Consider the following 23,753-nt stretch of genomic DNA (forward strand, 5'->3'; position numbering starts at 1 on the left):
GCGGAGTGCGGCGGTCGCCCCTCTCCAAGGAACGGACCAGGGGAAGTCTCTCCCCCCACACCCCCAAAGACTAACCGGGAGGACGGGAGCGGTTCGGGCCAGCTGCTCCGTGGTATTTGCAAAGTTAGGTGTGGCCTGTGGAGCCAGCCTTTCCCGGGAATAGAATTGGGGGACCACAACCGAGCAAGGCATAGGCGAATTTGGACTGGTACCATTGCGGCGGGCGTTTTCCAGAGGAACCCTAGTCACAGTCCTTCAAATTGCAAACCTCCCCCAGAATCCATGCATCCGCCAAACGGGCAATACCTTGTAGCCGACCCTGAGCGTTTTTGGTAACAGCTAACGGTTTAGTTAGGGTTCTATGGCTTTCACGTAAATCATCTCTTTTGCTTCTGCGCAGCGTGCAGGAGAGGGAAATAAAGTAGAAATCTGATAAATCTTACTCCTCCTTTGGGCGCAGTTTTCTCATAATTACTCGGCTCTGGTTAGGACATTTTTGATTGCAAGGAATTTGCATTTTATCTTAAGGAAAATGGACTTCATTATTAGAGTACACAGACAGGGCCAGAAAAGTCAAATGCATCAGGAACTTGACTACTACTCTTGCTCAAGGACTGTGTGCTCTGCGCTCAAGAGCTGCATTTGGTGTTTTTCTCTCGCCATCTGCTCCATTTTCTTATTCTTGCAAAGTTTTCTTTTTAATTTCTGGACTATTTGACGCATAAATTACGGGGAGGGGGGAGTCTACCCAATCCGTAATTCAGATTTTACAGGTGCTTAAAAAAAATTTTTTTTTTAATTGGAATATTTTGCCAAATTTACTTGAGATCCTTTGTTTTTTTTTTTTTTTTAATGAAATGTTGCCCATATGGGGGTGCTTCTCGTTTTTCCCCCTCCTTTCCTAGACAAAAGCCACTGTGTTCAGGTTTGTGTTTGTCATTCCCTTCGATCAGAGTGAATCCATAACCAATATATACTGGTGTGTGTTTTTAAACATTACATAATGGTATTAAACTACATGTACTTTTTTTTGCAACTTGCTATTTTTACTTTGTATCACATTTTGAGATTTATATACGAATAAATCAGATGATTTTGTTGTTTCTGGCTCATTCATTTAAATTACCGGTATAGAGTTCCATTGTATGAATATACCATAGTTCATTTATCCATTTATCTATGGATGGACTTTGAAGTTGTTCCCAGCTTTTTGCTCTTAAAAGCACTCTTGCAATAAACATCTTTTTACCTACCTGTCTGCTTGTACACGCATTTGAAAGCTTCTCTAGGAAATATATCTAGTAGTAGATCTGCTTTGATAGTAAGATACATGGATATCACAGATGCTCTCCAAGCGATTTACCAATTTTCACACTCCCTTGTTTTGAGTGAGAACACCTGTTTCTTGCTAACACTTCATGCTCTCCGACTTTCACGTTTTTTGCCTTCTCTGTAACTTCAGCTTGTTGTTTGGAGCCACGTTGGCTTCTGCTCGTGTCTCCGTCTACTGGTTCATCTCTCACAGCTAACTGGCTCAGTTTTTATCTCATTTGGTCCTCATAAGATTAATTCTAATGAACGTTTATCGTCTTCCTAGCGTGTATCAGTTCCTATGGTTGATGTAAAGACAGTAATTTCTGTGGTATATGTACCTTTTTAGTGTCCAGTGAGGAGATTTAATTAAACAAATTAATATAATGAATGGTTTATCTTAATCTTTTCGGTTATTTCAGTGTAATGTTTGATACATACATGATATATATAACTATGCAAAGCAGTAAAAAATGAGTCTACCACTCAGTCGAAAAATTAAAATTACCAGTATTGCATGTATTCATCTCCAGAGGTGACTATTATCCTGAATTTCATGTCATCACTTGGCTTTTCAAAAATAATTTTATCAGATATATATATATATATCTCTTGACAATGTATAGTTTCTATTGTTTTTGAGTTGGAAAAAAAAAAGGAATCCTACCAGATGTAGTTTTCTAGGACTTATTCACCATTATGATATTCTTGAATATAGATGTAAGTCCATAAATTTTCACTGCTGTATAATATTCCATGCGTGAATCTAACACAGTTATGCATTCTCTTGTTGATAGACATTTTCGTTGTTTCTAAAACGTACTGTTAATGAAGATTCTTGTGTGTATTTTTTGGTACACAGGTACAAGAATTTCTCTTAAGTTTTCACACTGGGGTTCATAACCCCCAGGGGAGTTAGGAAGATTTTTCCAAGGGGTGCTTGGGTACAAATGGTGTTAATGAATCAATTTCTAGATCCTTAATTTTTGTATGTATTCTTTTCTAGGAGCCCTGGCGGCACAGTTGTTAAGAGCTCGGCTGCTAGCCAAAAGGTCAGCAGTTCGAATCCGCCAGGCACTCCTTGAAAACCCTATGGGACAGTTCTCCTCTGCCCTGTAGGGTCGCAATGAGTTGAAATCGACTTGATGGCAACCGGTTTTGGGGGGTTCTTTTCTAAAATTGGTAATGCCTGAGCCTTATGGTACAGGTCACCTGCTAGTTCTCCTTTCTTATCTTCCCTTTCACAGTAGCCTTCCACTCCCCCACATGGAATGTTACCAGGGCATTGTTCCAGTCCAGGCATCTACCCCATTGTCTCAAGAGATGCTTTTCCAATAAGATTTCACTTTTTATAATTATCAACATATATAGTTATGATCAGCTGTATATTAATAATTATAATGACATATACTTGGAAGACTGATGTATCAGTTTTATTTGAAAATGTCACCATGATACTTCAGAAATTCATCCTTTACAGTTACTTAAACTTATACTGAAATCTTTTAAATGTCGTCTTGATGTGTGAAGGGGTTTGTAATTTTTAAAAGCTTTTGGGGGGAGTTTATGAGCCAAAAGAAATTGCTAGGTGGTGCAGACAGTTAATGTGCTTAGCTGTTTGTTAATTGAATGGTTGGCAATTCGAACCCACCCAGCAGCTCTGTGGAAGAAACACCTGGTGATCTGTTCCCATAAAGATTACAGCCTAGAAAAACCTCTGGGGCAGTTCTACTCTGTCACATGGGGTCATGGTGAGTTAAAATTGACTTGATGGTACCTAGCTGCAACATGCTGATACCACACTGGCTTAATCCTTATTAATGTTTTTAGCTTTATAAGAAATCTTGATATAGGGAGGGATTTGAGTTTCAGCTGTTCTTGAACTTTTGTTCTGTAAAACCTCAAAATCAGCTTGTCAGGTGACCTGAAAAACTGTTTGAGGTTTAATTTGAATTAGTTTGGGAGAGAATTGAGATTTTAAGACTTTGAGCCTTCTTGTCTTCTTTTAGGTTTTTAATTTCCTTTCATATGGTTTTGTGATCTTCTCTGCACAGATCTTCCACGTTTTTGTGATGTTGATATCTATGTATTTAACAGTTTTTGTTAAAATTGTTTTGTTTTAGATTTTATTTTCTGTTTGTTGTTTGTAAATAGAAATTGAATGGATTTTTAAAAATTTGATCTTGAGCCAGCCACTTGATAACTCTTATTTCTAATGTATTTTCTAGAATTCTTCTGGCTTTTCTATGTAGACAGTTATATCGTCTGCAAATAGTGACAGTTTGGGCTTTTCCTTTTTGTGTATTTTCCCTTTCTTAATATGCTGGCAGCACTTCTAGATCTGTGTTCATTAGAAGTGATTGTAATGGCCGTACATGTCTTGTTCCAGGTCTTAAAGTTAGTGTCTCCCCATTACGAATGACGTGTGCTGTGAGCTTTTGTAGATATCCTTCATTCAGATAGGAAGGACTTTGTTTGCAATTTTGTCATATGCTTTTCTGCACCTGTGGAGAATATCTTGTGGTTCTTCTCATTTAATCTGTTAAATGTTAAATTAAGATTTTTTAAAATTCTTAATTCACTCCTGCGTTCCTGAGATAACCCAGATTGGTCTTAATGGATTATCTTGATTGTGCAGTACTAGTTTGAGTTGCCTAATATTTTATTTAAGGTTTTTCATCTGTTCATGAATGTAATTGCCTGTCGTTTCTCTTTGTTAACTGTCATGTCTGATTTTGGCAGTAAAGTTAACACTGGCCTTCTATGGTGAGTGAGTTTGTCTTTATCTGTTGCCTGGGAGAGTTTGAATTGGAGTGGTTTGTTTCTTAACAGTTTGATGGAACTTGTACTGTAAAATCATCTGGGCCTAATGTTTTCTTTGCAAAGAATTGTAAATTACGAATAGTTTTTTTTGTTTTTTAATGGCTATGTGCGAAATCGACTCAATGGCAATGGGTTTGGTTTTTTTTCCCCCCAATGACTAATCATGTTGGGCATTTTTTCACATGCTTTTTGGCCAGTTATATATCCTCCTTGGTGAAATGTCTGTTTAAATCCTTTCCCTGTTCTTTTTTTGGGGGGGGCGGGGGTGTCTTTTTCTTGTTAAGTTACAGGTTTTTTTTTTTTTTTTTTAACATATTTTTGAGTATTAGACCCTTATCAGATACATGGTTCTCCAGAATTTTCTCCCAACTGTAGGTTGTCTCCTCACTTTGTTGATAAAGTTCTTTGAACAAAGTATTTGATTTTTGTGAGATCCTATTTATTTTATCCTTTGTTACTTGTACTTTTGGTGTCATAGCTGATAATTCATTGTTAAAAAGTAGGTCCTGTAGTCATATCTCTGTTTTCTTCTTACAGTTTTATGGTTTTAGCTCTCACGTTTAGGTCCTTGATCTTTTTTGAATTGATTTTTGTATATGGTGTGAGGCATGGATCCTGCTTCATTCATCTGCATGTGGAAATCCAGTTTTCCCAGCACCATTTATTAAAGGCACTCTTTTTTCCTCACTGAACGGACTTACCACCCTTGTCAAAAATCAGTTGAATGCAAATGTATGAGTTTATTTCTGGACTCTTCCATTGGTCTATATGTCTGTTGTTATACCAGTACCAGGCTGTTTTGATGACTGTAGCTTTGTAGTTTGTTTTGAAATTGGGAAGTGTGAATCCTCCTACTTTCTTCTTCTTGAAGATTGCTTTAGGTATTTTGGGTACCTTGCCCAGATTGCTTTGGGTAGTATTGACATCTATAAGGTAGTCTATACATTCGTTATAATTAAGCCTTCCAGCCCATGAATGTGGAATGTCCTTCCACTTATTTAGGTTGTCTTTAATTTCTTTTAGTAACGTTTTGTAGTTTTTAGTGTATAAGACTTCCATATTCCTGGTTAAATTTATTCTTAGCTGATTTGTTCTTCTAGGTGCTATTGTAAATGGTACTGCTTTCTTTATTTCTTTTTCAGTTTCCTCATTACTGATGTGTAGAAACCTGACTGATTATTGTGTGTTGTCCTTGTGTGCTGCCCCTTTGCTCAATTCATTTATTAGCTCTAATAGCTTTCTTGTGGAATCTTTGGGGATTTCTGTATATAGGATCATGTCATCTGTGAAAAGGGATAGTTTTGCTTCCTCCTTCCCAGTTGGGATACCATTTTTTTTTTTCTATTTCCATATTTTTGAAGTGTACAATTTAGTGCCATCAATTACATTAATCATGTTGTATAGCCATCACCCATAATCGTTGCCAAATTTCCTATCACCAAAAACAAATTCACTGTTTTCTGAACAGAGACTCACCCAGGTAACCATTAATAAACTTTGGTTTTTATACATTTGTCTGTTCTTATTATCGCATATAAGCGAGATCATACAATATTTGTCCTTTTCTGAGTGACTTCACTTAGCATAATCTTTTGAAGATTCATCTGCATTGAAGCATGTATCAGGACTTCATTTATCTGTGTGGCTGAGTAGGACTCCTTTGTGTGGTTATACCACATTTTGTTTACCCTTTCATCTGTTAACGGACACTTAAGTGTTTCCACCTTCTGGCTTTTGTGAACAGCTCAGCAGTGAACATTGGTGTACATGTATCTATTTGCATCAGTGCTTTCAAGTCTCTTGGGTATATGCCTAGGATTGGAATTGCTGGGTCATATGGTGGCGTAGTGGTTAAGTGCTGTGGCTGCTAACCAAAGGGTAGGCAGTTTGAATCTGCCAGGCACTCCTTGGAAACTCTTTGGGGCAGTTCTGCTCCGTCCTATAGGGTCGCTATGAGTTGGAATCGACTCGAGGGCACTGGGTTTTTGGTATGGTAGTCTATGTTTAAATTTTTGAGGAACCACCAAACTGCTTTCTACAGTGTCTGTACCATTTTGCAGTTCCACCAACGATGGATTGTTGTTGATGTTGTTAGCTGCCTTTGAGTGGGCCCCAATAAGGGTTCCAGTTTTTTCACATTCTTGTCAATGTTATTTATTTTCCTTTTTTTTTTTTTAGCCATCCTAGTGGGAGTGAAGTAGTATCATCGTGTTTTAATTTGTGTCTTTCTAATGGCTAATGGGAGCCCTGGTGGCACAGTAGTTAAGAGCTCAGGCTGCAACAAAAAGGTCAGCAGTTCGAATCCACCAGCCGCTCCGTAGAAGCCCTATGGAGCAGTTCTACTCTGTCCAACAGAGTTGCTGTGAGTTGAAATTGATGGCAGTGGGTTTTAACGGCTAATGATGTTTAGCATCTTTTTATTGACCATTTGAATATCCTCTTTGATGAAATGCCTGTTCCTTTGTCCATTTTTTAGATTGGGTGATTTATCTTTTCCTTGTTAAGTCAATCTCTCACACAAAAACTTTATATAAACCTTGCTACACACTACCAATTACTCTACCCCTCTAATGAGACAGCCTGCTCTTTCCCTCCACTCTCTCTTTTCGTGTCCATTTCGCCAGCTTCTAACCCCCTCCACCCTCTCATCTCCCCTCCAGGCAGGAGATGCCAACATAGTCTCAAGTGTCCACCTGATCCAAGAAACTCACCCCTCACCAGCATCCCTCTCCAACCCATTGTCCAGTCCAATCCATGTCTGAAGAGTTGGCTTCAGGAATGGTTCCTGTCCTGGGCCAACAGGTCTGGGGGCCATGACCACTGGGGTCCTTCTAGCCTCAGTCAGACCATTAAGTCTGGTCTTATGAGAATTTGGGTCCCTTTTTTTTTTTTTTAATATATTCTTTAAAAAAATTTTTTTTTATTATGCTTAAGTGAAAGTTTACAGTTCAAGTTAATTTGTCATACAAAAGTTTATATGCACATTGTTATGTGACCCTAGTTGATCTTCCTATAATATGACTGCACGGTCCTCCTTTCCACCTTATGTTTCCCGTGTCCATTCAACCAGCTTCTCTGCTTTTCTGCCTTCTCATCTCACTCTCACTTCCGGACAGGAGCTACTTACTTAGTCTCATGTATCTACTTGAGCTCAGAAGTGCAGCTCTTCACAAGTATCATTTTATGTCTTAAAGTCCAGTCTAATCTTTGAAGAGTTGACATGGGGAATGATTTTAGTTGTGGGCTAACAGAGAGTCCGAGGGCCGTGTCTTCTGGGATCCCTCCAGTCTCAGTGAGATCATGAAGTCTGGTCTTTTTACTAGAATTTGAGTTCTACGCCTCACTTTTCTCCTGGTCCATCAGGGACTCTGGAATGTGTTCCCTGTGAGGGTGGTCATTTGTGGTAGCCGGGCACCATCTAATTCTTCTGATCTCAGGCTGATGGAGTCTCGATTTATGTGGCCTGTCTTTTCACTTTTTTGATAAAGCTCTTTGATGAGCAAAAGTATTTAATTTTTTTGAGGTCCTGTTTATCTTTTTTGTCCTCTGCTTCTCATGGCTTTTGTTATATCCGATAATCCATGGTAAAAAAAAAAAAAAAAAAAACTAGGCCCTGCAGCCACACCCTTATATTTTCTTCTAAGAATTTCATGGTTTTAGTTTCCACATTTAGTTCTTTGATCCTATTTTGGTTTTTGTGTATGGTGTGAGGCATGGGTCCTGATTCATTCTTCTGCCTGTTGAAATTCAGTTTTCCCAGCACTGTTTATTGAGGAGACTCTTCCTTCCCCATTGAATGCATTAGCACCCTTGTCGAAAATTAGTTGACCGTAGATGTATAGGTTTATTTCTGGACTCATTTCTGTTCCACTGGTCTCTGTGTGTGTTATTATACCAGTACCAGACTGTTCTGATTATTATAGCTGTATAGTATGTTTTGGAAACACTGGTGGTGTAGTAGTTAATAGCTACGGCTGCTAACCAAAAAGGTCGGCAGTTTGAATCCACCAGGTGCTCCTTGGAAACCCTGTAGGGCAGTTCTACTCTGTCTTATGGGGTCGCTATGAGTCAGAATTGACTCAGTGGCAACAGGTTTCGTTTGGTTTTTTTGTATGTTTTGAGATCCGGAAGTGTGAGTCCTCCTGCTTTGTTTTTCTTCGAATTTGCTCTGTCTATTTGAGGCTTCTTATTGCGTGTAAAATTGAGGGTTGGTTTTTCTGTATCTGTAAAGAAGGCTGTTGGACTTTTGATTGGGATTGTGTTGAATCAATAAATGTTTTGTATGGTAATGTCATCTTAATGATACTGTCTTCCAATCCATGAATATGGAGTGTTTTTTATAATTTTCATTGTATAAGTCTTTCACATCCCTGATTAAATTTATTTCCAGGTGTTTCATTCTTTTAGATGCTATTGTAAATGGAATTGTTTTAATTTCCTTTTAAATTTCTCATTTCTGGTATATATAAACTTAACTCATCTATGTGTGTTGACCTTGTGGCCTGCGACTTCGCTGAAGTCCTCTATTAGCACTAAAAACTTCCTTATGGATTCTTTAGGATTTTCTATGTATAGGACCAAGTCAAGGAGCCCTGGTGTTGCAGCGGTTAAGCACTTGATGGTAACTGAAAGGTTGGCAGTTTGAACCCACCAGCGGCTCTGCAGGAGAAAAGACCTGGTGAGCTTCTCCCTAAAGATTATGGCCTACGAAAGTCTATGGGGCACTTCTACTCTGTCCTCTAAGGTTTCTATGACTTGGAATCGACTTGACAGCACACAACAACAGGATCATTTCATTTGCAAATAGGGATAATTTTACTTCCTGGTTCCCAATTTGGATTTTGTTTTTCCTGGCTTAATTGCTTTAGCTAGGACTTCTGGTAAACTGTTGAATAGCAGTGGAATGAGAGAGCATACTTGTCATGTTCCTGATCTTAATGGGAAAGCTCTCAGTCTTTCTGCATTGAGTATGATGTTAGCTGTGGGTTTTTCATAAATGATCTTTATTATATTAATTTTCCTTAGTGTTTTTAATTATGAAACAAAAAAACCCAGAACCAAACCCACTGCCGTCGGGTGGATTCCAACTCAGAGTAGAGTAGAACTGCCCCATAGGGTTTCCAAGGCTGTAAATCTTTACAGAAGCAGACTGCCACATCTTTCTGCCTTGAAATGCCTGGTGGGTTTTATCACGAAAGAGTGTTGAATTTTGTGCAGTGACTTTTCTGCATTGATTGAGACGATTATGTGGTTCTTATCTTACGTTTTATTAATCTGTTGTGTTACATTGATTTTCTCATGTTGAACCACCCTTGCGTTCCTGGGATAAACCCCTCTAGATCACAGGGTATATCCTTTCAATATGCTTTCGGATTTAGTTTGCTAGTATTTTGTGGAAGATTTTTGCATCTATATTCACAGGTGATATTGTCTGTAGTTTTCTTGTGCCTTTGTCTGCTTTTGGTATCAGGGTAATGCTTGCCCCATAGAATGAGGTAGGGGGAGTATTCCCTCCTTTTCTATTGGCTGCTAACCAGAAGGTCGGCAGTTCAAATCCACCAGCCGCTCCTTGGAAACCCTATGGGGCAGTTCTACTCTGTCCTGTAGGGTTGCTGTAAGTTGAAATCGACTTGATGGCAATGGGTTTGGCTTCCTATTTTTTGGAAAGGTTTAAGTAGAATTGTGGTCACTTCTAATATAAATGTTGGGTAGAATTCTCCTGTGCTGTTGTTGAGTGGAGTGTTCTGTATATGTCTGTTAGGTCAAGTTGACTAGTAAGTGATGTTCCCGCCTTTTGTTTATTGATCTCCTTTATACCTCTTTTTTTTTTTTAACCTCTTTCCATTATGGAAGATGGTGTATTAAAATCCCCGATTATTATTTTAGACCTTTCTCCTTTTAATTCTGTCAGTGTTTGCTTTATGTGTTTTGGGGCTCTGAGGTTAAGTGCATTTGTATTTATAATGTGTTGTATCTCCTTGTTGAATTGACCCTTGGCTTTATTGATTTTTTTCCCTTTTTTATTAATTTCATTCGTTTTACTTTTCTTGCATTCTTTGGTTATTTTTCTAACTTGAATTACATGCTGAACTTACGTATTTGCCGTCCTCCCTATTTCCTAATATCATTTAAAGCTATAAACTTCCTCAAAGCACTATTTTTGCTTTATGCCACATGATTTGTCAGTTTATAAACGTGGGTTAGGTTTTTAGTGTTTTCACTAACTTCCGAAATACTTTTAAGTTTCCATTTTGATTTCTTAACTTATGAGTTATTTAGACATTCTTAAAATGACCTTCTTTGTGTTGATTAATTTTCCTTGTGTTCTTAAATTTAAATACTTAAAATTTCTAAATGTGTTTTAAAGCTTTCACATGTTTCTCCAGTAAGATTATTTTCCTTTTGTTATTGATTTCTTAATTTTGTGTCAGAAAATGTGGTCTGTATTTTGTCTTTTAAAAAAATTGTGTTTGCCCTTGCTTCACGGCCTTGTACGTGGTGAATTACTGTAACTTCATGTGCACTTGTGAGGACTGCGTATTCATTAGCTGAAGCTTGTAAATTTTGTTAAGAAAGTCTTTATCTTCATTAATTTTTTGCTTGACCTGTTATTGAGAGAGAGGTGTTGAAATCGCCCACTGTTAGCTAACAGACTTCTTGTAGTTCTAACATTTTTGTTTTGATGTACTTTAAAACTATTAGGCCCATGGAAGCTAAAAATTATTTTCCTAGTGGACGGAGCCTTTTCTTCTATGTTGTGGCCCTCCTCTATCCCCAGTTTTACTTTTTGTCTTGGGGTCTGTTTTGTCTGATTTCACCTTTCATTGGATGGCATATATGTAATGTCCTTTTCCTTCCACCCTTTTTTTAAAAAATGTCTTTACGTTTTAGGTGTCACTTATGAAGAGCATATAATTGAATTGTTTTTTAATCCTCTCAGATAATATGTTTTTTAAGTGATAGGCCATTTAAATTTATTGTGATCACGTGTTTGCATTTGTTATTATCTTGTTGGGCTTTTTAAAATTTACTTTTCCCATTTTTTTCTTTGCTTTTTTCTCCTTTCATGTCCTTTTCTGAACTGAAATTTTCTTTTTTTCCCCATCCTAGTGATTTAGAAAGGAGCCTTGGTACCACAGTGGTTAAGCACTCAGCTGCTAATTGAAAGGCTGGCGGTTCCAACCCGCTAGTGGCTCCGCAGGAGAGAAGACCCAGCAGTCTGCTCCTGTAAGGACTATAGCCTATGGGGCAGTTCTACCCTGTCTTATAAGGTCGCTGTGAGCTGGCATTGACTCAAGGCCACATAACAACAACAGTGGTTCAGAATTTGTATGCCCTTGAACAGAGTGTAAAGTTTTATAGACAATGCAAGGACTTTAGAACAAATTACCTTTCGTCATCTTGTACAGATTTACATGCTGCTGTTGTTCCAGTATTTTAGTAATGTCTTTTTTCCCCCCCTCACACAAATTAGGCATTATTTTATATATGTTCATTTGAATTTCCTTAAATGTTTACGGTTTTATCTGTTCCCAGTTTCATCTTGTATCTTAGCCTTTCTGGGATGGCTTTTCTTCTGCCCGAAGTACATCCTTTATTTTTCTCTTATTCTTGAGAAATAATTTTGATGAGTGTACAGTTCTAGGTTGATAGCTTATTTTCTGTCAACCTGGTTAAGGTAGTATTCTACTGTTGCTCATGAGAAATTTGCTGCCAGTTTTATACATACGTCTTTGATAAAAGTTATGTTTTTCCTTTCCTGCATTGGATTTTCTGCCCTTGATGTCATTCACTTCACAGTCTAGATGGAGGTTACTTTTCATTTATCCCATTTTGGATACACGTATTTTCTGATGCTAAATTTTTTTCTTTAGTGAGGTCTAGAGGATTTTAGCCATATGCTCTTTAAATATTATCTCTTTGGTTTTCTGTACTCCCTTTTTCTGGAACTTAACTGGATGTACATGTATTAGATGGTTTCCAGATCACATACATTTGTTTCATGTTTCTCATCTCTCTGTGTTTACCAGATTTACAATGCTGGGTAATGTCACCAAGTATATCTTCTGGTTTACCATTTTTCTCTTCAGCTGTGCCTTATCTACTCTTTAATCCATCCACCTTTTTTTTTACTTTAACAATTCTCTTTCTAATTTCTGAAAGTTCCACCTGATTCTTTTTCAGATATACTCAGTCATTCTTCATGGTTTCATATTGCTTTTTCATTTTTGAGACTCTATAGCTATTCTGGGAAACCCTGGTGGTGTAGTGGTTAAGTGCCACGGCTGCTAACCAAAGGGTCGGCAGTTCGAATCCGCCAGGCGCTCCTTGGAAACTCTATGGGGCAGTTCTACTCTGCCCTGTAGGGTTGCTATGAGTCGGCATCGACTCGATGGCACTGGGTTTGGTTTTTTTTTTTTAATAGCTATTCTGTAGTCCGTATCCGGCAATTCTAATGTCTGATGTCCTTAGGGTGTCAAAATCTTGAGTTTTTTCTGTTTTCTCTCATTGTGTCTTGTCATCTCCTGTGCTTGGTGATCTTTGATTAGGAGCTTCTGTCTGACGGATCATTTTCTGTTGGACTTTTCAGAGTCTAATTCGGTGATGCTTTCCTTCTAAAAGGACATGTATCGCTTTGGTTGTACCCCAGGAACTTTAACCGGGGACCACTTTTCAGTTCCCTCGCTTTGTTTTTGGCACTGCTGCTTGGCAGTGCTACCCTTAGTGCTTGGCTGCCAATTTTGGTTTCTAGCTGCAAGTTTGTTGTTTTTGGGGGAAAGGGTGGCGTGAACTCTTGCCCTATTTCTTTGAACTCAGCAAAACAACAAAAAGTACTTAAAAAAAAAAATCTAGAATCCTTTTTTTTTTGCAGTGGTAGAGACCCCCAGAGTAATTTACCATTACTGATAGGAGCAGAAGTCTTTTATTTTAATATTTAGTTTTAGTGGTATGTTTATTTTAGTTTGTATGCCAAATGTGGAAATTATAGAACAATATCATTAATACCACACGCAAGCAAAATTTTGCTGAAGATCATTCAAAAACAGCTGCAGCAGTATATTGACGGAACTGCCAGAAATTCAGGCTGATTTCAGAAGAGGATGTGGAACCAGGGATATCATTGCTGATGTCAGATAGATCCTGGCTGAAAGCAGAGAATACCAGAAGGATGTTTCCCTCTGTTTTATTGACTATGCAGGGCATTCGGTTGTGTGGATCATCACAAATTATGGATAACATTGTGAAGAATGGGAATTCCAGAACACTTAATTGTGCTCATGAGGAACCTTTACATAGATCAAGAGGCAGTTGTTTGGACAGAACACTGGGATATTGATTGGTTTAAAGTCAGGACAGGTGTGCATCGGGGTTGTATTCTTTCACCATACCTATTCAGTCTGTATGCTGAGCAAATAATCCGAGAAGCTGGACTATATGAAGAAGAATGAGGCATCAGGATTGGAGGAAGACTCATTAACAACGTGCGTTATGCAGATGACACAACCTTGCTTGCTGAAAGTGAAGAGGACTTGAAGCACTTACTAATGAAGATCAAAGACCACAGCCTTCAGTATGGATTACACTTCAACATAAAGGAAAGAAAAATCCTCACAACTGGACCAGTGAACAACATCATGATAAATGGAGAAAGGATTGAAGTTGTCAAGAATTTCATTTTACTTGGATCCACAATCAACAGCCATGGAAGCAGCAGTCAAGAAATCAGAAGACGCATCGCATTGGGTAAATCTGCTGGAAAGGACCTCTTTAAAGTGTTGAAGAGCAAAGATGTCACCTTGAAGACTAAGGAGCGCCTGACCCAAGCCATGGTATTTTCAGTGGCATCATATGCATGTGAAAGCTGGACAATGAATAGGAAGACCGAAGAAGAATTGATGCCTTTGAATTGTGGTGTTGGCGAAGAATATTGAACATACCATGGACTGCCAAAAGAATGAACAAATCTGTCTTAGAAGATGTATAACCAGAATGCCCCTTAGAAGCAAGGATGGCGAGAGTGCATCTTAATACTTTGGACATGTTGTCAGGACGGATCATGCTTGGCAGAGTACAGGGTCAGTGGAAAAGAGGAGGACCCTCAACGAGGTGGATTGACACAGTGGCTGCAACAGTGAGCTGGAGCATAACAACGATTGTAAGGATGGCGTAGGACTAGGCAGTGTTTTGTTCTGTTGTGCATAGGGTTGCTATGAGTCGGAAGCGACTCGACAGCACCTAACAACAGCAACACGCCAGACATAGAATTTCTTGGTGCTATCAAATTTTCTACTAAAACATGTTTACTAAAGTTAAAAATTGAGTTAAAAAACAAGTAAATAGTAATACAGGTGGCAAGTGGATTTGGCAAAGTTTCTTTTTGTGTGTGTGTAAAAGATTGGGAAAATACTGAGCTGGCAAGTCAAGATGACTAGGGCACAATGTACTCTCTGGACCCTACAGCGGTAAACCCGTGGTGACCAGATGGTGAGAAGTCTGCTGTCAAAGAGATGTGCTCACAGTGCTGTGGATGATAGTGGGAAGATAGGATCTGCTTCGTGGAGTTGTATGTTAAGGAATGGCTGGCGTTAGGTGACTGCAGAATAAGGTTTGTTTAGGAATGACAAGCAGTTAGGCATGGCCGGCTTCTACCCAGTCGGGCCATGGGGTGACTGCAGATTATAGCAGAAGCAGGATCACAAAAGGCCCTTATATGCTGTACTAGGGAGTTGGGCCTTTATTTGAAAATGAAGGGACACTTTTGAATGATTTTAAGCAGTAGGGTGCCTTGATCAAAGTTGTGGAAGATGTCAGGATTCAAGGTAGGGAGACCAGTTAGGAGAATGCTTGTTAAATTAGTTCAGAAAAAAGAAAGATGAAAGTGCAGGTAAGGCAGTGGCACTGAGAACGAATAAATCTGCAAACCCAGGGCCCAAAAATAAGAATCAGTCTGTGTGTGCTAATTTTAGATTTGTTAGGGGAGTGGAAATGACAAGACTTAGTGATCTAGCGGGATAGGAACGTTGAAGGAGACTGGGGAGCCTAGATTGACCCCTCGATTGCTGGTTTGGGTAACCAGGTGGCTATCAGGGTATAGCCCTGATACCCTAATTGGGTAGCAGGACCAGTTACCTGATAAATAACACACAGAAAGAGGAAAGAACTTGGATTCATTTATTTTTGAGGAAAAAGAAAATACGTTTGTTTTAAACTAAATTGAATTTGAGGGACTTGTGGGACATTTCAGTTAAGATCTAGTAGCCATTGACAGGGCAGCTTTAGAAATTGGGAGATGCAGCCCAGCTTGGAGAGATGTGGGATTCATCAGCATTTTGAAGTTTAAGCTAGTGTTTCCTCTACAGTACGGTCTGAGAGAATTTAAAGTGGCACATAGAAAAATACTTTCAAAAATTATAATAGTTAGGAATTTAATGTGTGTGAAAAATACAAGTTGCACATCAAGCCCACAATAAGGACATGATCATTTGTGCCAAGGATAAGTGATAAAAAAGTGAACTTAATAAAAGAAATATTAAGCAAAATACATGTGGTACATGGAAATGCTAAAAATCATGGTGAAGCTATGCAGATAATATGCTAGCGCTGTTTTAAACCTTGGGGTGTGGTGGATAAAGGAACCTCTGGGTGGTGCAAACCAGTTAAGCATGCGACTGCTAACTGAAAGGTTGGTAGTTGGAGCCCACCCAGAGGTGGCACGGAAGAAAGGCTTGCTGATATACTTCCAAAAAATCAGCCATTAGAAAACCCTATGGAGTGCAGTTCCCTGCAACATATGGGATTGCCATGAGTTGGAATTGACTCAATGGCAACTGGTTTGGTTTTTTTTGGGGGGGGGGGGTGGTGGTAGATAAGGTCACCCAAGGAGAGAGTAAGAGTGAGAAGAAAAGAGAAATGACATTTGGGTGGCAGGGAATGGAGAAGAAAAGCCCATGAAGGAGACTTAGGAAGAGCACCCAGAAGAATAGGAGAACCAGAAGATGGTGTTTGGAGTCCAGATGAAGAGTTCTGAGGAGGAGGAAGTGGTCAGCAGTGTCAAGTAAGTTGTAAGCTGAAAAGTGCTATTTGGGTTTAGCAGTTAAAGTAGACGTTTAGCTGGAAGCATCCAGACAGTGGGTTTTTAACAATATTCATCTAATATTGTTACTAGTGATAGAAAAAAAAAAAAACTGTGATAGCTGGTATTTATAGCATTTCCTTTATGCTGTGTACTGCTTCAGGCACTTTGTGCATTAACTGATTAACAGAGTTACGTAGCTTGTCCAAGATCACACACTTAGGAAATGAGAGAGGCAGGATTCAGGCCCAGGCAGTCTGGTTCCAGAATCCATGCTTTTAACCACCATGCCACATTGCTTCTGTCATTAAGATAGAAAATAAAAACTACACAATGTCATAATTACAGCACATTTGGGATAGTGCGTGGTATTAGGAGTATCTGCCAGATTGTGAATGACCAGCAGGATGTCACAGTGGCTCATTCTAGTGGATATGAGCACACTAATTATATTGTAACTGATATTGTCATGGTGATATGTGGAATGTGAGGGTTCTTAACTTTCTGTAGTATTTATGTATAAAAAATGGAAGACAAATGAATTTCAAAGTATATGTGCATTTCTGAGGTAGCATATGTCCCATATTATGCCATACTTTGGATGCTAAAATGTCTCCCCCCCGCCCCCCGTTATTGTTAATTTTTGGATTTAAATTCTCTAAACTCTGGAAATATTGTTAATCCAGAATAGATCAAGTTCCAGACATTATCCACTTTATTATGGAAAATCATTAATGACCTTACTGAAAGCAGTTCCCCTGAATGGTAGAAGTGGAAACCAAATTGTCGGAAACTTAAAGTAAATGAAGACGCAGGATTCAAATGGGAGACAGAGAAGGGGTCTTGGTGAGGTTGGAGAGTGGGCGTAGTAGGAGATGGGGCAGACATGAACCAGAATCTCTTCTGACTGTGGTCAGAGAGGAGCTGCCCAGACCTAGTGATTTAAAAACTGGTTTAGACCTGGGGAGTTACCTGAGGTGTGGCGCAGTGCAATTCATTTTGGCTGAGGAGGTAGTTAAGCGACAAGGCTAATGTTCCGAAGGGGTCATCTACATGCAGCTGGGATGATGATGGAATTTGGAGGAGAGAGAGGAGCACTGTCAGCTAGTTGCCAGTGTTCTTAACCATGAGAATAACCAAGAGGTACATAGATGATAATGACAAGGAAAGGTAGATGTAGTGAAACAATGTTTGAGAGGTAGACTGGCATTGGAAGACCTGAGTTTGAACCCTTCCTAGCTTGGCAACTTGGAGCAAATTACTTAATGTAGTTAGGAAAACACTCTGTACAGCAGAGGCGGTGACGGTTGGACCTGCCAAGAAGAATGGCTCTGAGGATTAATGGGATAATTAATGTATGTAAAACACTTAGTACAATATGTGACAAATAGTACAAACAGTTTGCTAAGAAGGTTGTTAATTGTTCTTCACTTCTGATACTCTCAGGTTTTTATACAGCAAATTGGACATAATAAGAAAGATTAGTTAAATAGATTTGTATTTCAAGGTTTGATGCTGATGATCTATCTAGGAAAAAAGAAACTTGGCTTACCCTAACAATGGCGGAAAGTGAAAGGATATAACAAGTGGTATTAATCATGGTGCTGGTGGTGATAAGAAGGCCATTGCTTGGGCAAGAGTCAGAAGTTGTAAAATGCTGCATTTTTCAGTGATAATTTAGGTTTTGTAGCTATGCTTGCAGAGTTATAAAAATCTTTTATTGTTAAAATTCCTTCAGGGAAAAGCTTTGGTTTGAAACTCCAGCCCTAACTCCTTTCCCTCCATCGAAATCATTATTTTTAAAACTTGGCCTTTGATACTTGAGGGTTTTTTCTCCCCTGTGCAGTCTAGCAGAATTGATTATGCGCTGCAGTAATTGTGAGAGTGTTAGGAGGGTTTGTTTTAGGTTAGAAGGCTTGGATGCAGAATGGGGAGTTGTGAGATAGATAGACTCCCCCTTTACCATCCCAGCCCTGCCTGTTTGTACAAGACAGAAGGACACAGAGACGGATAGGAAGATATGAGCAACTGATAGGAAACGGTTTTCTAAGGGGTTAGGACTTAGGCCAAGAGGCTGAGAAGGTAGCAGAGCTTGTGGGCAGTGGGATGGCATATTTCACAGATTGCAATAAAAGCAGGTGTGGTAAGAGGACAGCAGTAGAAAGACGTTTTTTGTTTTTCCAGCAAACACTTATTTGAGAGCCTACCTTACGGGGCAGGTCTACTTCATCTCATGGGGTTGCTAGGAGTTGAAATCAGCTCAAGGGCACCTAAAACAGCCACCACCATGTGCTAGGTACTGTATTAAATAATAGCCAGGGATACACAGATGAACAAGATGTCCTTAATTATTTTTAATCTAAAAGGGATATTCAGACAGATAAATTCAGTGTAGGGATAATGAATGTGTGAACTAAAGAAAGAAACATTAAACTGATACTTGGAGAGAGTCAGCAGAAGAAGAGCAGCAGGGTGGGGATTAGAATCTTCTAGACCTCAGTGTTGTGATTGGAGTTATTTCCTTGGGGCGTAGGTCCCAGTATTTTCCTAATATACCGCAGAACACAGTGGTCAAGAAAACTGCTTCTCATATAGTCCCATAGAATTGAATTACTGATTTGGGTTTCTGTTGTTTTCTTAGGATCGGACACCATGGATGATTTAACCCTGGAAGAGCTCGCTATAGCGGATTGCGCCTTCTTAGAAGATGACTGTTACGTGGAGGACTGGGATTCTGCTCCGGAACCTATAACCCATAATTGTGTTCGTCTGACTCAAGTTTACAGTGATGGGGTGGTAAGTAGGTTTGCTAATTTATTTTTAGCAGTATCGTCTTAAAGTCTTTCTGGTTTAGATGTATGTGAGTAAGGATGTTTTGGGTACATAGGTTTTGTAGGGAGGTACACGTACTTTTGAAAAAGAGATTTCAGAAGGGACCGGCAGAGAATGCGTGATGGTAAAATCATTTGCCACCTGGAGATTAGAAAAGCTCTTGGCAGGAGCTGCAGAAACAAACTCGGGAAGCTCTGTGGAAAAGGCCTTTTAAAGACTGTTGGTTGAAGATATGTTCAAAGTGTATATGCAGCTATGCACTGAAATTTTTAATTTTGGTACCGATGGTCTCTTAGAGTGAAAATGAAGAACTATACTTTGGCATTTTACCAGAGACAAAATATTTTTCTTCTTTTTAGGGTATGCACTGTGATGATTATATCCAACGTGAGAAAAACTTGGGTAAGTTCTTTGGTATTTTAATGCTAAATGTTTGAAAGACTATACAGGGAGATTCACTATTCACATCAACATAACAGATTTGATACATATCTTTTTTTAATTTATTGTTTTTCCCTGAGAAACCAAAGCCATTCTTTGTTAAAGTTTAAGAGTTTTAGTCAACACTTTATGTACTTAATATTTAACAGGTTAAAGATACTTTCATCCTAGTCTGAGTATCGTGCCTTTCCACACCCATTTTTGCCTTTTCCCAATTAACAGTCTTGATTCATTCCAAAATGAGGTGAAAATATTAATTTAAAACTTTTTTTTTAATTTAAGAATTTGACATTTGCCGTATATGGTGTAGTAAACCAGTTTCTGTCCTGAAAGAGTACTGTGATGCCATTAAAGTGTTTATCTTCTGGCCACTTCTGTTTCAACGTCAGCATGGTTCTCTATTAACACGATTGCATCCTTGTGTGGAGGCCAAGTAAGTTACTATATGTTATTCATTTTGTATGAACAGTGACAAGCATGCTGCCTAGTACTGAGGAATGCCAAGTACAGTGGAAGGCTTATGTCTCATTCTGGTATACTGTTCAACTTGACTCTTGTTTAATAGATTGAGGTAGAAAAAGTAAGCACTTGGGACTTGAATATGAATGAATGATCATTACAACATTATAATGAATGAAATTCTGAATAGTATTAGATGGTAGTCTTGAAGCCGAGTCGGGAAAAATTAACATGCTATTTATAAATATTAAATAATAAATATTAGTACAGAAGAGGAATAAAGGAATAGTATTTTGTCTACTTAATAAAGAACTTATTACTACTTAGAGGGAAGAAATAGAGCACTTTATTTTTCTTCAGTATTTTAAATTGAGGTGTAACATAGTTAGAGATATCTAAATCTTAAGTGTAAATTTCAGTGAATTTTTATATATGAGATCCTAATCTTAAAAAAAAATTAATTTGTCTTTAAGTAATTCTCGTGCTTGTGAGTTAAGTTTGGCGAAATTACAACATATTGAGTTGATGGAAGATATCATGGATTTGGCAAAGAAAGTTGTGGTAAGTGATAGAATGCATTTTTTAAATTTCCTACGTAAAGAATATAAATATTTTTATGGTGTCAGGCTAATGTTACTAATTTGTAGCCGTTGACAGGTAATGCTTTTAGTTTTGGTTAAGCTGAGACTATCTGCTGTTGGAGTCCTTGGTGGTGCAAATGATTAACACGCTCAGCTGCTAACCGAAAGGTTAGTGGTTTGTGTCCACCCAGAGGGTTTGAGTCTACCAGAAGAAAGGCTTGGAGATCTATTTCTGAAGAATCAGCTATTGAAAACCCTGTGGATCACAGTTCTACTCTGACATACGTGGAGTTGCCATGAGTTGAAATTGACTGGATGGCAACTGGTTTATTCTGCTTACCATTCATGAGTTTGTGCTCAATATTCGGAATCACGTAGACAGCTGTTACTATAGTTCTGACATGACGTGAGGACCAGGACTGCTGCTTGTCGCAGAAGGATAACAAGTAGAATGTGTCACAGTCTATTACATGATTAAAGGGGATCAGAACGGTGGGTTCTGTTTCCTGACGTAAAAATACACACGTTCATCGCTACTGCAGTGGATATTTTGTCTTTGGGGTAAACTTTATCCTGTCAGTTTTAAGAAGGTTTCGATTGAGGGTTTTTGTTTTTTTTTCTTCTTCTTCTTGAAAGCCATTTGATAATTTTTATTATTTCAGTTGTTTATGGAGCCAAGTGATTTTCGTGGTACTGTTTTGATTGCAAACTTAAATTAAGAAAGGCATTCTGATGTTTATTTTCTGCTGATAATTCTTTGTAGTAACATATATCAGCCAGTGTACCTTTATAAAAAATCTAGGTGTAATGAACTTTAAAAATTAGTACATGTGAAAGTTACACTAAATGTTTTCATTATTAGAGCTCTTTATAAGACTTTTTCTCCATTCTTGTTTTAGGCCCTTAAGGGGTAAACTGGGCAAAAAAGTACTTGTGGGAAGATTACTATTTAAGTTATTCTAAAATACAGAAATTTTTTTCCACTAGAAAATTCAAGTATAATTGATTAAGGAAAAACATGTATCTTGTTCTGTTTTGTTTTGCAGAATGATTCCTTCTTTATTGGAAGCTTGCTGAGAATTGGTTACAAAATAGAAAATGTAAGTGTTAAATGCGGGAACCCCACTCACCCACTGTGAATAAACGACATTCATCTCACTGCTCATTTCCCCATTGAGTCCATATTTTATATGTAGTATTTGGCGGTTTTGATTTTTGTATCTTGCTCAAGCAGTCACCTGACTCTGGGGATATGAGTGATTTTCATTATTTTACATGTTGTTGTTGTTAGGTGCTGTTGAGTTGGTTCTGACTCGTAGCAACCATATGTACCATAGAACAAAACACTGCCCGGTCCTGCACCATCCTTAGAATCATTGTTAACACTTGAGCCCATTATTGCAGCCACTGTGTCAGTCCATCTTATCGAGGGTCTTACTGTTTTCCGCTGACCCTCTATTTTGCTAAGCATGATGTCTTTCTCCAGGGACTGATCCTTCCTGACACACATCCAAAGTATGTAAGATGCAGTGTCACCATCCTTGCTTCTAAGGAGCATTCTGGTTGTAACTTCTTCCAAGTCAGATTTATTCATTCTTTTGGCAGTCCAGGGTGTATTCAGTACTCTTCACCAGCACCATAATTCAGAGGCGTCAGTCTTCTTTGGACTTCCTTATTGATTGTCCGACTTTCACATACATGTGATGTGATTGAAAATACCATGGCTTGGGTCAGGTGCAACTTAGTCTTCAGGGTGACGTCTTTGCAGCAGATTTGCCCAAAGCAATGAGTATTTTGATTTCTTAACTGCTACTTCCATGGGTGTTGATTGTGGATCCAAGTAAAATTAAATCCTTGACAACTTCAGTCTTTTCTCTGCTTATCATGATGTGGCTTATTGGTCCAGCTGTGAGGATTTTTGTTTTCTTTATCTTGAGCTGTAATCCATACTGAAGGCTGTGGTCTTTGATCTTCATCAGGAAGTGCTTCGAGTCCTCTTCACTTTCAGCAAGCAAGGTTGTGTCATCTGCATAAGGTAGGTCATTAATGAGCCTTCCTCCAATCCTGATGCCCCGTTTTTCTTCATATAGTCCAGTTTCTTGGATTATTTGCTCAGCATACAGATTGAATAGGTATGGTGAAAGGATACAACTCCGATGCACACCTTTTCCTGACTTTAAACCACTCAGTATCTCCTTACTCTGTCCGAAAAACTGCCTCTTAATCTATGTACAGGTTCCTCATGAGCACAATTAAGTGTTCTGGAATTCCCTTTCTTCACAGCGTTATCTATAGTTTGTTATGATCCACACAGTCAAATGCCTTTGCATAGTCAATAAAACAGAGGGAAACATCCTTCTGGTATTCTCTGCTTTCAGCCAGGATCTATCTGACATCAGCAATGATATCCCTGATTCCACATCCTTTTCTGAATCTGGCCTAAATTTCTGGCAGTTCCCTGTCCATATACTGCTACAGCCACTTTTGAATGATCTTCAGCCAGATTTTGCTTGCATGTGATATTAATGATATTTTCGGTAATTTCTGTATTCAGCTGGATCACCTTTCCTGGGAATAGACATAAATATGGATCTCTTCCAGTCGGTTGGCCAGGTAGCTGTGTTCCAAATTTGTTGGCATAGACGAGTGAGCACTTCCAGTGCTGCATCCATTTGTTGAAACTTCTCAATTGATACTCCGTCAATTCCTGGAGCCTTGTTTATTGCCAGTGCCTTCAGAGCAGCTTGGACTTCTTCCTTCACTACCATTGGTTCCTGATCATATGCCTCCTCTTGAAATGGTTGAACATCGACTAATTCTTTTTGGTATAGGGACACTGTGTATTCCTTCCATCTTCTTTTGATGCTTCTTGCATCGTTTAATGTTTCCCCCATAGAATCCTTCACTATTGTAACTTGAGGCTTGAATTTTTTCTTCAGTTCTTTTCAGCTTGAGAAACACCAAGCATGTTCTTTCCTTTTGGTTTTCTATCTCCAGCTTTTTGCACATGTTGTTGTAATACTTTACTTTGTCTTCTTGAGCTTCCCTTTGAAACCTGTAGTTCTTTTACTTCATCATGTCTTCCTTTTGGTTTGGCTGCTCAACGTTGAGAGCAAGTTTCAGAGTTTCCTCTGACATCCATCGTGGTCTTTTCTTTCTTTTTAATGACCTCTTGCTTTCTTCATATATGATATTCTTGATGTCATTCCACAGCTCGTCTCGTCTTCAGTCAT

The 23,753-nt window shown here is 38.7% G+C and overlaps 1 protein-coding gene across 1 annotated transcript in view; it reads left to right on the forward strand.

Moving 5' to 3' along the window:
* The window catches only part of TTC3 (tetratricopeptide repeat domain 3), a 129,557-nt gene that overhangs the window by 708 nt on the left and 105,096 nt on the right, over positions 1–23,753 (forward strand). The window contains exons 2-6 of the mRNA XM_023559091.2: positions 18,849–19,003; positions 19,399–19,441; positions 19,763–19,913; positions 20,413–20,500; positions 21,567–21,620. Of these exons, the coding sequence (XP_023414859.2) occupies positions 18,849–19,003; positions 19,399–19,441; positions 19,763–19,913; positions 20,413–20,500; positions 21,567–21,620 (491 nt within the window). The remainder of the gene's footprint in view (positions 1–18,848; positions 19,004–19,398; positions 19,442–19,762; positions 19,914–20,412; positions 20,501–21,566; positions 21,621–23,753) is intronic.

The sequence above is a fragment of the Loxodonta africana genome, chromosome 2, assembly GCF_030014295.1.
Source record: "Loxodonta africana isolate mLoxAfr1 chromosome 2, mLoxAfr1.hap2, whole genome shotgun sequence".
NCBI lineage: Eukaryota > Metazoa > Chordata > Mammalia > Proboscidea > Elephantidae > Loxodonta > Loxodonta africana.